This window comes from Trichechus manatus, unplaced genomic scaffold (assembly GCF_000243295.1).
Source record: "Trichechus manatus latirostris isolate Lorelei unplaced genomic scaffold, TriManLat1.0 scaffold00116, whole genome shotgun sequence".
NCBI lineage: Eukaryota > Metazoa > Chordata > Mammalia > Sirenia > Trichechidae > Trichechus > Trichechus manatus.
The window spans coordinates 7,271,900-7,288,631 of NW_004444052.1; the positions used below are offsets into that span (position 1 = coordinate 7,271,900).

The 16,732-nt window shown below is 37.8% G+C and overlaps 1 protein-coding gene across 1 annotated transcript in view; it reads left to right on the forward strand.

The window, feature by feature from the left end:
* Positions 1 to 1,252: 1,252 nt before the first annotated feature.
* The window catches only part of NFAT5 (nuclear factor of activated T cells 5), a 140,516-nt gene continuing 125,036 nt past the window's right edge, over positions 1,253 to 16,732 (forward strand). Inside the window, exons 1-2 of the mRNA XM_023738414.1 lie at positions 1,253 to 1,539; positions 3,244 to 3,297. Of these exons, the coding sequence (XP_023594182.1) occupies positions 1,467 to 1,539; positions 3,244 to 3,297 (127 nt within the window). The 5' untranslated portion in view covers positions 1,253 to 1,466. The remainder of the gene's footprint in view (positions 1,540 to 3,243; positions 3,298 to 16,732) is intronic.

A 16,732-nucleotide genomic window follows, 5' to 3' on the forward strand; every position in this document is an offset into this window, starting at 1 on the left:
TATGTATAAACGATACAACAGGCTGATTTTTATGATTTGTAAGTATCTTTGTAGATAATATAACGAAAACTAAACCACCCCAAATAGCTTAAAAACCTCACCCAAGTGCCTGTGGCATCAATAGTCCACACAAGATTAGAAGTATTTCCCAAGATGCACAACTTGAGCTTCCATTGATATTTTAATAACTCAATTAAAAATTTCTCAGAAGTCTACTAGAGTCAAGAAACGGTCTGCGGTGTAGGTGAGCATTTGAAATTTTAAAATGGAAACTTTCGGCCCATGAGCAGAATAGAAAAAACTCAATTAAATGCGTTCTTCCTCCATTCTTTGCCTAGTCCAGCGGTAAAAACTGAAAACTTTTGAGGTGGTGTTTAGGTTTGCTTTTTTGTTTTCCTGTAGAACAGCCAGGTGGACTTCATTATGATCCAAATTTTAAACTGTCTTCTAGCTCCCTCTCTGAATAAACCTGGCCACCCCAGCACACATCAGAGAGATCTTTTTTTTTTTTTTTTTTAATTTCAGCCTCCAAAGGCGAGGGGTATGGGGGACGGCGGAGGTAGAGACTTTATTAAAACTAACCAGTAATTCGAGGTTTTCAGGAGATGGTCTGCCATTTCCTAATTAAAAAATGAGTTTGACAGCCCTTTGGCCAGATCAATTTAGACACTGCTATGAAAAAGTCGAAGGGCTGGTTCCGTCCGAGCGATGAGAACCTCCATTCCCCGCGAGACCCGAAGCCAGCCAGCCAGCCTCAGCCGCCGCTTGTCTCTGGGGTCCTTCCCCTCTTCGTGCAGACACCTCGGCTCCCCCAGGTCTGTCTCCTCCTGCGCTCAGCTCAGCCCTGGCCCAGCCGCCCCAAGCTCGCCGCCTCCAGGTCGGAGCAAATACCGTTTCCCTCCCTGGGCCCCAGCATGCGGACACCTCCCAGCCTCCCTCCCTCCCTGCCGGCTGGGCCCTTTCTCGGCTAGGGAACTGCAGCCCGGACCGCGGCGGCAGGAAGCGAAGCCCTTGTTGATGCTGTGCCATGGAGCGCCTCCCCGCCCTCCGGCAGCCGCCCCAGCTCTTCCGTGGTCTGTGGCGCCCCCCTCCGCGCGCCTGCGCAGTGTCCCGCGGGGGGGCGGGGCTCAGATTCCTGTCAGCGGCGGCGGCGGTAGCGGCGGCCGTCAGTTTTTGCTGAAGAGAAGCACGAAACGGACCGGTTGGCTCTCCCCCATCCCTTTCCCCGCCCTGAGCCCCCCTCCTGGCTCGCCAGGAATTAGTCTCCGTGGAGTTTCTCCTTCACCTCGCCGCCGTTTCTTCGGTCTTTGGCCCGGTGGAAGTCACTGCCTTCGAGCAGGAGGCAGCGGCAGCCGCCCTCGTCTCGCCGCCCCCGGTTCGGTGCCCGCGGTCCCGGAGAGGAGGTGCCGCAGCCACCGCCGCTCCCCCCCTCCCGCTGCCCTCGGGCCGGGCTGGGTCGAGCTGCGATGCCCTCGGACTTCATCTCATTGCTCAGCGCGGACCTAGACCTGGAATCGCCCAAGTCCCTGTACTCGCGAGGTGAGTCAGGCTCGGAGCTGGGGCGTGGGGGTGGGGAGGCCGGGCCCGGGGCTGCGAGACTGGTCCCCGTCGAGGGCAAGGAGCGGCTAAACCCCGGCCGAGTGGCCTCTTCTGGGGGGAGGGGACCCATGGGGCCGGGGTGATGGTGAAGGGGCAGCGGGAGGAGTGGCAGCCCGTCCCCCGCGGAGCCGCGGTCTGCGCGGGCCCAAATTCCGTCGGCCCCCGAGTCTCTGCGGCACCAATGGCTCTGTGTATCTCCGAGCCCGTCTGGCCCCTCCACACTTCTCGAGCGGACCGCTCGGCCTCCGCCGCTCGGGGATCACCCCGGACTGGGCCGCGCGTTCGGGCGCTGCGGTCAGTGCGCTGCGGCTCCTCTTACCAGGACCCTCCTCCCCAGCAAAGTTGCCCGAAAACGGGCGGCGTGGCCTGGGGCTGGTTCTCGGTACAGGGTCACCATTTTTCTCCCTTTCTAGATTGTTTGTGCGCCGTCGTTTTACCCTCTCCCGTCGGCCTAGTCCACTCCCTCCCCTTGTTGGGACGGCCCCCTTGACCAGGCGTTCTTCCTTTCCTCGTCATCTTATTGCTGGAAAGGGCCCGAATATTCTTTGTATCTTCCCACGTCAGTGGTATTCTAGTTACTTACTTCTCCTTCTCTTTTACAAAGATAGGGGTGCTCTCTCCGGATTAGTTTTATTTCTCTTATCTCCCAGAGGTACCAGTTCAGGCACAGACGCTGTCCTTTGAGAATTTTCTGTTCTTTGCCGTTCAAGAGTTCGTCGTAGGGAGGGGGCATTGGTCAGAGATTCCCGTCTTACAACTGTGTTAGCTAAGGCCTGCAGGGGATTCCCACCATCTACAATATTAACACGAGCTAATCTCTACTGAGGTTAAATTCCTATACTGTACACCAAAAGAATGTGTCAGAACAGGTTCCCTGTGCAGGGGGCATCAAACCAAAATACTCCCACCGCACTCCACCACCTTTTAAACCACTGGGGGCAAGAGAGATAACCGGGTTGTTAACTGTTTATTTCACCATATTAAAAAATTTGTGTGGCATTATGAGCTCCCTTCCTGAGAAATTTAGTATTTCTTCAGTTTTTGATGTATCCATCCGCTGCTTCCCCCTTCCCCCCCAAAAAGGACTTCAGCTGCACGTTAATGTATTTAAGTAAATCAGAGTAGATGGTTTACTCTGGAAGGTACTGGACTTTATAAAAAACTGAGCTGACTGTTGAGTTTGTACACAGAGTTCTACTTAGTAACTGTAGCCATTGTCTGTTGCTCTGATGACTTTGGTTGGCAGTCACCATCCTGTAGGATTTTTTTTTTTTTTGGGGGGGGGGCAACAGTACCTGAAGTAGTTTGGTAATGTAGTTTTGAGAGTCAGAAGGAAGAGACAGTTATCAAGAGATGATTCAAGAGACGACTAATGTGGTACAGTTGTGTGCTAAAAATAGTCAAGACATTAACACCTTTTGGGCAGTAATAGATAATTTTCCATGAAACAAATGCTTTCTGAAAATCTTAGTGTAGAGACGGATATAGAGGCAATTCAGCCTTCTTTTGCAGGTAATATATTCACAAATATGGGCTTTATCTCTTAGAAATACATGCCAGTTATATAAGAGATGTATGCTATTCTTGGCATTTTTAAAAAATCATTCAGCATAAAAAGTACTTGATGCTTTTTGTGTTTTTCAGATTCTCTGAAGTTACACCCATCACAGAATTTTCATAGAGCTGGACTATTGGAAGGTCAGCAAAGTGCCATTTTAAAGCATATTGTGTCAGTATGCAAAGGCTTTCTCTGAAATGGAGTTTAAATGAGAAAAAGTGTGAAACTTTGCAAACTTACACAATGCAGTTTTCTCCTAAAGAGCCTGATCCTTCTGTTAGAGCAGCTGAATGTTTCTGTGGATTTTGTTGCTGATCTGGTGTGCTTGTTGGTTGTTGTATCAGCTTTGAGAAGCCTTGAAAAAAAACCAAAAATCATTTAAAATTATGTGTTGGGTGTTCTACTTTAGAATTCCGGATCTTAAGTCTAGCTTTTTACACAAACCAAATGTGAAAAGACACAAACGTTAAGTTCATGTATGTAACTGAGTGACACCAAACACATATTTAGTTTGAAAATTCAGAATTTAGAACTATTATATGCTGAGCACGTCAAAATGGCATATTAATTATTACAAAAGCATTGATGTCATTACTATTGCATTATTTTTAAGGATAAGGAAGCCACGTAATAGGATGATGATTGAGTTAATGGTCGAGCTATGCTTACAATAAAGGGCTTTAGAAAGCCAGGAAATGTTAATAGAATCTGTAAAATAATTTAAACTAACAATTACTTTAGAAACTTTATTTTGGGTTGTTTTTAGCATTTGAAGACAAAATACTCTGTTTGGTTTTTTTATAGCTTTTGAAGTGATTTCACGTATCATCTTTGAATCTTATAATCCTAGAATTAGACAGCAAGGATATTATTTTCCGCATTAAACAGATGAGTAAACTGTGAAATTAGAGACTTGAAAAAAAAGTCACACAGTAGCAGAAACCATGTCTTTTGTGTTTAAAGCCAAGCTGCCACTATAAGATAATGTAACTGGTAACTTAAATATTTTGTGGCCTATTTTAAAAAGGCCGTAAATATTTAAGTTTGACTTTAATTTAGACTTTTGCCTCCCTTACAGGCAGTCAGGTATAGTAGGGGGGAAAGTGGGCTTTTAAATTGAGCTTGAGTTTGAATGCCAGTTTATGGTAGTTACTTTTTAACTGTGTGACCTTAGGCAACTGATATTTACCTCTCTAAACTTCAATATCCTTTCTATAAAAGTGTAGATAATCTCTTTAAGTTTAGTGAGCTAATGGTGTATAAAGTGCATAGTTTAGTATCTGACTTAATAAATGTTAGTTTTTTCCCTTTGATATCAACTAACTTGTTTTAACAGTGTACTTTCAAGCATATAAAAGGTTCTCTAATTATTGATTATATTTGTTCTTGGAAGAAGCCCACAATATATATTTGTATGAAAATCAAATATTTTTAAGACTATAATTTGAATGAGAAATTTTTAAAGGTATTTCATAGTGAAACATATTTTTGCTTTTATTTGTGTTGTTCAATTTGTGATCATGTTGTGGAGTCACATTTGTCTGTACAAATCCATCTGCTTCCTGGACAACAAACCAAAGAGTATCATAATCTTAGAGGTTATCAGGCAGGAGGAAAATATGAGAAAAAAAAAAAAAAAGGAATGTTAATTATTTAAGCAAATATTTTTGAGTTGATGGAAATGCAAAGATAGTTATTTAATATGTATGCTTGTGTGTTTGTGTCTAAATAATTAATTTTTCATTTTGGTTGAGAGGATACTTATTCAAGTAGGACTTACTACATATAAAATGTATACTTATCAGTGTGTCATATCCTTTTTATTTTTGATAACAGGGTATTATAAGAAACTTGTTTGCTTGTATAATGAAGCATTTATTATATACCAACCTATTTCTGTTTTTTAACCTCTTATTATGGACATTTTAAAGAATACACAGAAGTAGATAGAATAATGAACCCTCATGTACCTACCCATCACCAAGCTCTAACAATTACCAATGTATGTCTGGTCTTGTTTCTTTTATCCTCTCCCTTACCCTAAACTGGATTATTTTAAAACAAATACCAGACAGCATATCATTTCATACATAAATACTTTTCTATTATACTGTCTTATTTCTTGTATTAATTTTTAAAATCCTTCTATTTTATTCCAGGAAATGCATACTCTAGTTTATTTCAGGAATGTCTCTTATGTCTCCCCTGCCCTCTCTTCAGATAGAGTACAGCAAGAGGCTACTGCTTCTAGTGTATACTGTACTGTGTAATCTATGCTAAGATTACAGTTCATGAGGTCAGACTTGGTTTCAAATCCTGGTTCTAACATTTACTTGTTTGTGGCCTTGGCCTTATCATTTAATTTTTTGTGATTCATTTTTCTCATCTTTAAATGGGGACATTAATATTATCTTCATCGTAGATTTTTGTGAAGAGTGAGGCAAATTCATGTATTTAACCCAGCACATTATAAATGCTCAAATGTTAGATATAAAAAACAATAAACACGTATATAATGCTTACTACATGCCAGGAACTGTACAAACATGAATTTATAAATTCTTATAACAACTCTTTGAGATAATTACTGTTATCCTATTTTACAGATAAGGAAACTAAGGCATAGTAACTTACTGAGAGTTACACAGCTGGTTGTAGAGCCAAGACCCCAAACTCAAGTAGTCTCAGTTTAGACTCTGTGCTCTTAACCACTGTGCTCTAATGCTTCTTATGTTATTTATATATTATAAAGTATTATCTAGTAATATATATACATGCTTTGCATCAGTAGTCTAGATTTCCATCTAATAATTAAAAACTAAGCCCAGAGAGGAGAATTTGAGTAATTAGTATCCTACAATCTGCTAGTTTTTTTTATAGAACAAATTTAAGTTCTTCCTTTAGGGAAGCAAGATTGGAAAACTTGCAATTGGGTATTATTAAGCTTTAGAGATAGAGTCAAAATATCTTTAGCATTCAGCTGAGTTTGTATTTATCTACCTGTACTTAATCAATGCTGATCCTTCCTGCTACTAGCTTTGTATTTAATGTGATGATTGCTTGACAGTGAGAAAAGATGTCTAGCTATTTAATGTAATAATGTATAGCCATTAAAGTGATGTTTCTGAAGTAAGATAAGTAAATAAAAATGATGCTGTTGCAATTATATTAAAAATAATTTGCATTAAAAAAATCCTAGATGAGCTATATATTCTAGGTTTTTACTTTTAATTCTTTTTATTTTCCCTACCTTCTTGAAAGAATATGGTTTGTATATATTTAAAAAAAAAAAAAAAAGGTTTAGAGTTTAAAAAAAAAAACCATTGCCGTCAAATCGATTCTGACTCATAGCAACCCAAAAGGACGGAGAAGAACTACCCTGTAGGGTTTCCAAGGAGCGGCTGGTGGATTTGAACTGCCGATCTATTGGTTAGCAGCCATAGCTCTTAACCACTGTGCCATGAGGACTCCAGTGTACAGTTAGGGGGTTCAAATTTGAAGGCTAGGGTTCTTTGAGGACCTGGGAAAAAAGTACAATTACAGAGAAAAAAGGCACCATTTCTTAACTTAAAAATATTCATTTTGGCCTCTATGTTTGCCTTGTAAAAAATTAAGATAAAAATGAAGCTAAGTGAAAATAAACAGATAAGCTTAAATAAGAGGTCATTATAGAAATATAGAGGTATAACATAAAATGGTAGAAAAATCACAGATAAAAAAGGAAAAATAAAAATATAAGAAAATTGGAAGACAAGGAAAAACATACTAGATTAAAATTTTTAATGATTTTTAAAAGCATGAGTTAGATTACATGATGGATCACATTAAAGAACTGGTTAAATAAGAGCTACACATCAATATGATGGCAATCCTGGTATGAATTAAACATTTACAACTGGAAGATTTTTAAAAGAAAATATGAAGTATTACAATGCATTAGAAGGAAATAGATTTTTTTTAAACTACTGCCCATCTGTTTAATATGGTACCATGCATAACTATACTTTATAGTTCACTGTGAAAATCCTAACAGTAATAGCAATGGTTTACTGACTTTATGAAATATTTCCAAATTCCCTTTAGATTTGATGTATTTCTCTTCCTAGGGCCCATGTTAGTAAAGTTAGACCCATTAACTTCAATGAAATGTATGAGGATATCTTACTGGAAAGAAGAATTTTCTGAAAATATGTAAACATTAAAAGTAATCTGTTGAATTATTTTCTTCTTTAGTATCTATAAATCTCTACTGAGCCATACCTAATAAACTGACAATATGATTATGGAAATACTGAGTTCAAACATATATTAAAAGTCATCCCAGCCTCTTGCTTGTATGATCCATCTCTCTGTGATCTTCTACCATCTGGTGTTATATCTCTTCCTAGACTCTGCTTTCATTATTTTTACTCAATACTAGAACTCTGTTGTTTATTACCATAAGAGGATAGAAATTCATATTCTAATAAGGTGTTTTTTGGTCTGAACTTCACTCCTGACTCCACTATAATTATTTCAGGATCCCCCCCTAAAACTTGAAAGTGGTAGTACAGAAAAACAATATTAAATGTAGAAAATGGCCACTCTTTATTAGAAAATGTTGTCTCATCAGGTTATATTTTCTATAAAGAATAACAGGTAATTTAGGAAAAGAAAAGATCAAATTAATATTTGAGAGATCAGTTGGGCCTGATTATATAGTGATGGAGTATAGTCCTGTTAACTTTAGAGAGGTAAAAGCCATTATTGAATAGAAGTGTTGCTTATTAACTTATGTTATTGTTTTTTCTTGCTGATGCTAAGATTTTAAGTTACATAAAAGAGATTCATGTATCTTCTATTTGCTGTGTTGTCTTAAAAAATAAAGATTAAAAAACTATAAAGTAATTATAAACATGTAGTTGTGTGAAAAAGTAGAGATTTTCTTTATAGATTAACTACAGATAATGAGTTCAGCTTTCACATATAAATAAAACCTGATATTGTGGTAAAGGTTCTCTGTTTTTGATGATTTGAACGAAAGATGTGTTATGTAATAATTTCAGTTACTTTTTTAAAAATTTCAGTTACTTTTATTCTTAACTTTTTAAAAATAGATTTTTTCTCTTGCTTTTATTTTTAATATTTATTTGGTAAGTAGGTGATGATCATTACTGCTGCCCAGCCATGAATGTTTATCACTTCTTTCCTATTCAGAAAATATTGTGATTAATCCTTTACTAAATTTGGTAGTACTTGGTTTTGAAGATGACAAGGACAGAAAAGTTTCTAATAGAGAGCTAAGTTGTTGATTTCTTTTATTTTAAAAAATCTGCTTAAAGCAATGTTTGTTGACCATGTTAATCAAAAGAAAGTGTTGGTAGTTGAACAGAAGAAAGAATAATAAAGCCAATGTTGGTAATAATCAAAAACATTTTTTGAACAATTTATGTGTCAGGCACGCATGTCAAGTAATTTATGTGTACAAAGCATTTTACAGATATTTTTCAAATTTAATCCTCAAAAAAAAAAAAACCCGTGATGTTGTACCATTATCCATATTTCATAATTGAGCAAACTGAGACACAGAGGTATTCACTAATTTTCCCAAGGTCACACAGTTAGTGGAAGAAGCTGGAATTTGAACCTCCCCCATCTGACCTCAGAGTTGTGAGTTTCTATACTCTTACAGTACCAACATTTGATAAATGATATTTATATTTTGGGCCCTAATAACATTAGACACTGTTTAGATGGTGTAAAAAGGGTACTTTGTGTAGGGTTCTTTAGCTAAGCAAATTCTATAAAGTAATGAGAGAAATTCTATGAGCCACATGTAAAAATCAGTAAAGAATATGATAATGAGCCTTTTGGGGAAGATTTTAACACTCAAAATTAACAAATCATTGCCTGGCTTTGGTGTGTGTTTTTAAGATTTAGCTGAAGCAAATGGCTGACAAAACCGCTTCTGTCTTGGCTGATAATGGGACTCGGAAGTGAAAAGTAGGGGAAAGCTAAGTAGAAGCCACCACCTAAGGAGAATTACTTTAGAATTGGAGATCCCACCGGCCTTTAGATTTCTTTGGTAGTAGTTTTATGGAAGCACTGAAGTTAACTGCCCCTTATTTCTGCTGGTATGTTTCAGAGCCAAACTATATTTGAGAAGAGATGAGTGACAGAACCAGTACTAAAAGGAGCCTCAGGAGTTTGTTCTGTTTCTTACTATGAGTCGTCTTTGTTTCCTGGACTTCCTGAAACTTCTGTGTTAGGAATCAGAAGATCTGGGTGAATTAATTCTAGTTTAGCCTTGCAACTCTGTATAAAATCATGTAAACATTCCTTTTCTTCAGCAGAAACATTATCAGCTTTGTGCCTACTTTAGAACTATGAGAAAGAACACCTGAAATAATGTTACAGGGCTTTGAAAATGGTACAGTGCTATATGAGTAGTGATGTTTTTCATGTTGTCGTTAACTGCTGTTGAGTTGACCCCCGACTCACGGTGACCTCATGCACAATGAAATGCTGCCCAGTTCTGTGCCATCCCCATGATCAGTTGCCAGTCAGATTGTTGTGGTCCATAGGGTTTTCATTGGTTGATTTTCAAAAGTAGATCACCAGACCTTTCTTTCCCTCTGTCTTAGTCTGGAAGCTCACAGCATCATACCAACATGCAAGCCTCCACTGACAGCCCAAAAAAACTCGTTGCCGTCAAATTGATTCCGACTTATAGTGAGCCTATAGGACAAAGTAGAACCCCATAGGGTTTCCAAGGAGCGTCTGTTGGGTTTGAACTGCCTACCTTTTGGTTAGCAGCCAAGCTCTTAACTACTGTGCCACCAGGGCTCCCAGTGACAAATAAAAACCAAAACCAAACCTGTTGCTGTCGAGTTGGTTCTGACTCATAGTGACCCTGACAGATAGGGCTCTGTTAATTCACTTTGATTCTTTACTCTTTTTCTCTATCTCTCTTTTTTTTTTTTTTTAATCTGCTCCCTTCTACCCTTATCTCCATTTTCTTATGGTACTCTACATTTTGCTTGTTGGTTCTGCTATTGTATCTTGTATCTTTTACCTTTTCTCTCTCTTGCATCTTTCTCTTCTTTTTAAATATAAACCATCTTTCTAGAAGTATAGAAGTGCACCCATTTTAAATGTTGGCTAAGTTTTTAGCAAGTGTATACATTTGTGTAATCGCCATAATCAAGATACAAAACATTTAATCACCATATAAAGCTCCCGCTTGCTCCTTTGCAGTTAATTCTGCCCACTCCATCCCCCAGGCAACTACTGATCTGATTTTTATTATTATAGATTCATTTTGCCTTTTTAGAATTTCTTATGAATTTGTTGTTCAGCCATCATAATCATCCAAAAGGGAAAGCAATATAAAAAAATGGGCATAAAGGTAATAAAAAATTTTAAATTCTCTTATATACGTATTATTCTATAACTGAGTGTAGCTTTTTCAGTGATTGATTTTTGATGTTTATGTGTAAGTATAGGTTCTAGTTTTAAAAAAATACAGTTGCCATTGAGTTGATTCTGACTCATGGCAATCCCATATGTGTCAGAGTAGGAATGTACTGCATAGGGTTTTCTGTAGTTCATTTTTTGGAAGCAGATCGCCAGGACTTTCTTCTGAGGTGCCTCTGGGTGGACTGGAACTTCCAACCTTTTGATTAGTAGCCAAGCACGTAAACTGCCTCAGTTAGCAGGGTGTTAAGAGTTTAGAGTAGTTCATTCTCCATTGGAGAATGGAGTTAGTAATATGGTTGACTTTAATTGGTTAATATGAAAATAATTTTGTGCAAAGATTACCAGAGCATAGTTTTCCTTTTTATTTTATGATTGTAAATTGAAGTTTAGAAGTTTAAAATTCCATTTTAAAATAATTAAAGTCTTTAGAGGGGTATAGAGTTGCGTACGTAGGAGGAATGTACTATTTACTCAGATAGTTTCTGTATATTAAGCATAAAAGTAAAAACTGAACATAAGCTTATTGTCCCTTATAATGAGTACTATCTTGAGCTGAACTAAGTGTTGTAAATACTCTTTTTAAATGAAATTCAAATTTGCCCAGTAGTTAAACATACTATATGCTATATTGCTGGTTTGGACGTTAGACATTAAAATACTCTTCTTAGCAATGTAATGGAACACTTAAATGCTTGTTGATGGGGGCCTGGTTACACAACTGCATTTATTTGAATTAAAGTTTTCATTACAATCATCTGTGTAAATCAGTAAATCACATTGTGATTAAAAGTAAGTTTTATGGCAATGAAACAGCCAAATATAGGTTAAGCTAACAAATAGCTATTCCTCACAATGGAATTGTAATTAGAAGTCGTAGAGCGTTTGTTAATTTTTTTTCCCCCCAGTTTTTAAGTAGCAGCTTGCTTGTTCAGTCTTCATTCTGAAACTTAGATTTCACTTGAAAAAATATTACTGTAAAATGGAATTAATAGTAATAATTTAATGTTCCCATGTGGAATGTTCAATTTACAAACACCTACATTAAAAACAGGCAGTTATAAGGACTTTAAAAACACCATAAATTAAGTTTACTTGAGTAACTTTCTGTAAAAGTGTATTGTGAACTCTAAGACTCTCTTCTATATTTTTTTGTTTTTGTTGTTAAATCATATTCTCTTGAATATTAGGTTAATTGATGAATGGGAAATATAAACATAGCTTGAATTTTAAAGAAGTTTTCATTTTCTTAGTTTATTTTTGCCTGAGTACAACATAAAGATGTATGTATAACATTTGAATAACAGATGCTTTGGATAAGATGACTACTTAATTCTTTAAAGTCCATTATTGCTTTTTTTTTTTTTAAACTGGGTAATGAAATAGTTGGAAGTACAGAATGTCATTAGTTAAGTAAATTACCACTCTTATTACAGTAAACACAAAGAAGACATTTGTAGTGTAAAGCACAGTAAATAAAACCTAAAAAATAACTTCCTTGAAAAATGTTTTCAACCAAACTTCACAAGAGTGGATAAAATTTACACAACAAGTTCTGCGCAGAAAAATATTAATGCATACTAAATTGAGAAAAAGGAGCCTTGCTGGCTCAGTGGTTAAGCACTTGGCTGTTAACCAAAGGTTGATGGTTCGAACCCAATCAGTGACTCTGAAGGAGAAAGACCTGGCAATCTGCTCCTAGAAAGATTACATCCTGGAAAACATGATGGGGCAGTTCTGCTCTGTCACATGGGGTCGCTGTGGAAATCAACTCGATGGCACTTAATGATAACAAATTGATAACATATGCACAGAAGTTCTTAGAAACTAAAAATGGTAAAGATGATAATAAGCAAATCAAAGTCCCACGTAATTATCAGGCTTGTGAATAAAAACCCATTTTCAAAAACATACATTTCTTTCTAGTTTGATTTTAGGCAAGCTGCTTAACCTTTTTGTGACTCAAGTTTGCTTTTCTGTAATATAGGGATAATAGACTAATAGAATTGCTGTGAAGATTAAGTGAGTTAATAGCACTCTAAATAATTCTAAAATATTTGGAATAGTGCCTGGCATATAGTAAGCACTATGTAAGTGTTAACCGTTGCTGTCAAGTCGATTCCAACTCATAGCGACTATATAGGACAGGGTAGAACTACCCCATAGGGTTTCCAAGGAGTTGCTGGTGGGTTCGAACTGCTGACCTTTTGGTTAGCAGCCAAGCTCTTAATTACTGTGCCAAAGAAACACATCAGGTTTAGAAGAAGACTCATTAACAATCTGTATTATGCAGATGACACAACCTTGCTTGCTGAAAGTGAAGAGGACTTGAAGCACTTACTGATGAAGATCAAAGACCACAGCCTTCAGTATGGATTACACCTCAACATAAAGAAAACAAAAATCCTCACAACTGGACCAGTAAGCAACATCATGATAGACGGACAAAAGATTGAAGTTGTCAAGATTTCATTTTACTTGAATCTACAATCAACACCCATGGAAGCAGCAGTCAAAAACTCAAACGATGCATTGGGCAAATGTGCTGCAAAAGACCTCTTTAAAGTGTTAAAAAGCAAAGATGTCACCTTGAATACTAAGGTGTACCTGACCCAAACCGTAGTGTTTTCAATCACCTCGTACACGTGCGAAAGCTGGAAGATGAGTAAAGAAGACAGGAGAATTGACACCTTTGAATTATAGTGTTGGTGAAGAATACTGAATATCCCATGGACTGCCAAAAGAATGAACAAATCTGTCTTGGAGGTAGTACAACCAGAATGCCCCTCAGAAGCAAGGATGGCAAGACTGCATCTCACGTATTTAGGGCATGTTATCAGGAGGGATCAGTCCCTGGAGGAAGATATCAGGCTTAGTAAAGTGAAAGGTCAGCGAAAAAGAGGAAGACCCTCAACGAGATGGATTGAAACAGTGACTCCAACAATGGGCTCAAGCATAATGACGGTTGTGGGGATGACACAGGACTAGGCGGTGTTTTATTCTGTTGTGCATAGGGTCACTATGAGTCAGAACCAGCTTGACGGCACCTAACAACAACATGTATTTGTTAAATAAATAAAACGCTTAACCAGAGGAAAATTTTTTGGCAAATGTACTTACCCAGGATGTAGCCAGGAACCAGAATTTTAGCAGCATAAGGTTCAGAAGAGGAGCCCTTGTGGTGCTGTAGTTAAAGCTCTCGGCTGCTAACTGAAAGATTGGCAGTTTGAACACACCAGCTGCTCCACAGGAGAAAGATTTGACAGTCTACTTCCATAAAGATTTACAGCCTTGGAAACCCTAAGGAGCAGTTCTACTCTGTCCTATAGGGTTGCTATGAGACAGAATAGACTCGATGACATTGGGTTTGGTTTTGATTTGGTTTTAAAGTTCAGAACATCCAAATCAGATGTTGCTAAATTTGCATATTCAGGTTTAGGCATTCACAGCACTATGTTGCTGCAGTATTTATCTTCCTAAAATACAAATCTAATGCTATCGGTTGCTTAAAAATCCTCCAATAGCATCTGTGGGCTTTAAGATGAAATCCAAATTCTTGAAGACCTGGTTCCTGATTATCTTTTAAATTTATTTTTATTTATTTTTTTAGTGAGGAACATTCACACAACAGCGTTCATCATTTAAACCATTTTAAAGTATACGATTCAGTAGTTTCTAGTATATTCACAATGTTGTTCAGCCATCATCACTATCTAATTCTGGAACATTTTCATCACTCTGAAAAGAAACCCCATACCCATTAGGTAGTGGTTCTCCATTCACATCTCCCCCTAGCCCCTGACAACCACTAATCTACTTTCTGTCTCTATAGATTTGCCTATTGTGGACATTTCATATAAATGGAATTGTACAACATGTGCATTTTTGTTTTTGCTTCTCGTGCTTAGTATACATAATGTTTCTAAGATTCTTCCGTGTTGTAGCATGTGTCAATACTTCATTCCTTTTTATGACTGAATAATATTATATTGTATGGATATACAACATTTGGCTTAAACATGCATTCTTCAGCTGATGGACATTTGGGTCGTTTCCACACTTTGACTGTTATGAACAATGCTCCTATGAACATTCATGTACAGTTTTTTATATGGACGTTCGGTTTCTTTTTGGGGGTATATATCTAGGAATGGATTGCTAAAAGATATGTTAACTTTATGTTTAACTTTTCAAGGATTGCCAAACTGTTTTCACAGTGACTGCACCATTTTATATTTGCACCAGCAATGTATGAGGTTTCCAGTTTGTCCACATCCTATCCAACACGTTATTTTTTTAAATTACGTCTATCCTAGTAGGTGTGAGGAGTCCCTAGGTGGTGGAAACAGTTAAGCGTTTGGCTGCTAACCAAAAGGTTGATGGTTCAAGTCCACCCTCTAGAGGCATCTCGGAAGAAAGACCTGATGATCTACATCTGAAAAATCAGCCGCGGAACACTCTGTGGAGTAAAAGGCAACAACAGTAAATATTATTACATACACAATCCTGCAATAACAGTAATAACAATTTATGAGTGGATCCATAGGTAGATATGTAAACTGGACAGGTGTGGGATGGTGTATGAGAGTACACCCACAAGCACATATAGGTTTGGCAGAGAATATTTCTACACACACATTTGTATATGCTGCAGATATATCCGTGTATATAGTAGAACACACAGGGGGCACAGTTTTGAAAACTTAGCCATAACCAAGTACCTTGAGGGACTGAGTCACTGGGCATGAGGGCTTAGGACCATAGTCCTGGGGGCATCTAAGTCAGTTGGCATAACATAGTCCATAAAGACAGTCTTCTGCATCCTACTTTGGTAGGTAGCAACTGGGATCTTAAAAGCTTGCAAGCGACCATCTAAAATACAAATGTTAGTCTCTTCCTGCCCAGAACAAAGAAGAGTGAAAAAAATCAGAGTCTCAAGGAAAAAATTTGTCCGAAGAACTAATGGATCACATGAACCACAGCCTCCACTAGCCTGACATTAGAAGAACTAGATGATGCCTGGCTACCACTACCGACCGCTCTGATCAGGATCACAGTAGAAGGTCCTCGACAGAATGGGAGAGAAATGTAGAACAATTCAAATTCATAAAAAAGGCCAGAGTTACTGATCTGATAGAGGTTGGTAGAACCCCCAAGACTGTGACCCTTAGACACCCTTCAAACCTGGACCTGAACCCATTCCCAGAGATCACCTTTTAGCCAAACAGTAGATAGGCCTATATAGTGAACAGTAACACTCATGAGGAATATACTTCTAAGAACAGTCAACCATACCAGACCAAAAGGGAAGCATTTACCCAAAAACAAAGTTCAGAAGGCAGGAAAGATGGGCAAATGGAAACGGGGAACTCAAAGAGCACGTGGATAGAGTGCTGTCATATTGAGGGGGTTATAACTAACGTCATGAAACAAAATGTATGTAAGTTGTTGAATAGCAAACTAATTTATTCTGTAAACTTTTGCCTAAACCACAATAAAATGTTCAAAAGAAAACCCAATGGCGCACAGTTCTACTCTGATACACGTGGGGTCACCATGATTTGGAATTGACTCGATGACAACTGGTTTAGTAGGTATGAAGTAGTGTCTCATTGTGGTTTTTATTTGCATTTCCCTAATGACTAATGATGCTGAGCATCTTTTCATATGCTTGTTGGCAGTTTGTGTATCTTTGGAAAAATGTCTATTCAAGTTCTTTGCCTATCTTTTAATTGGATTTTTTTTTTTTTATTGTTAGGAGAGACCTTTATATATTCTACATACCTCTCCCTTATCAGATATATGATTTTTTTTTTATAGTACTTCAGGCGAAGGCTTCAATAACAGATAGTTTCTCATGAAACAGTAGTACACATATTGTTTTATGACATTGGTTAACAACCCCATAACATGTCAGCCCTCTAACTTCTCAACCTTTTTTTTTTGGTGAAAATACATGTAACCAAAGATACACCATTTCAGAAATTTCTACATGCACAGTTCAGTGACATCGACTACGCTCTCCCAATTGTGCTGCTATTCTCACTTAAGATGAAGGCTTACAGAACAAAATAGTTTCTCATTTAACAGTTACTTCAAATGTTGCCCTATGACAATGGT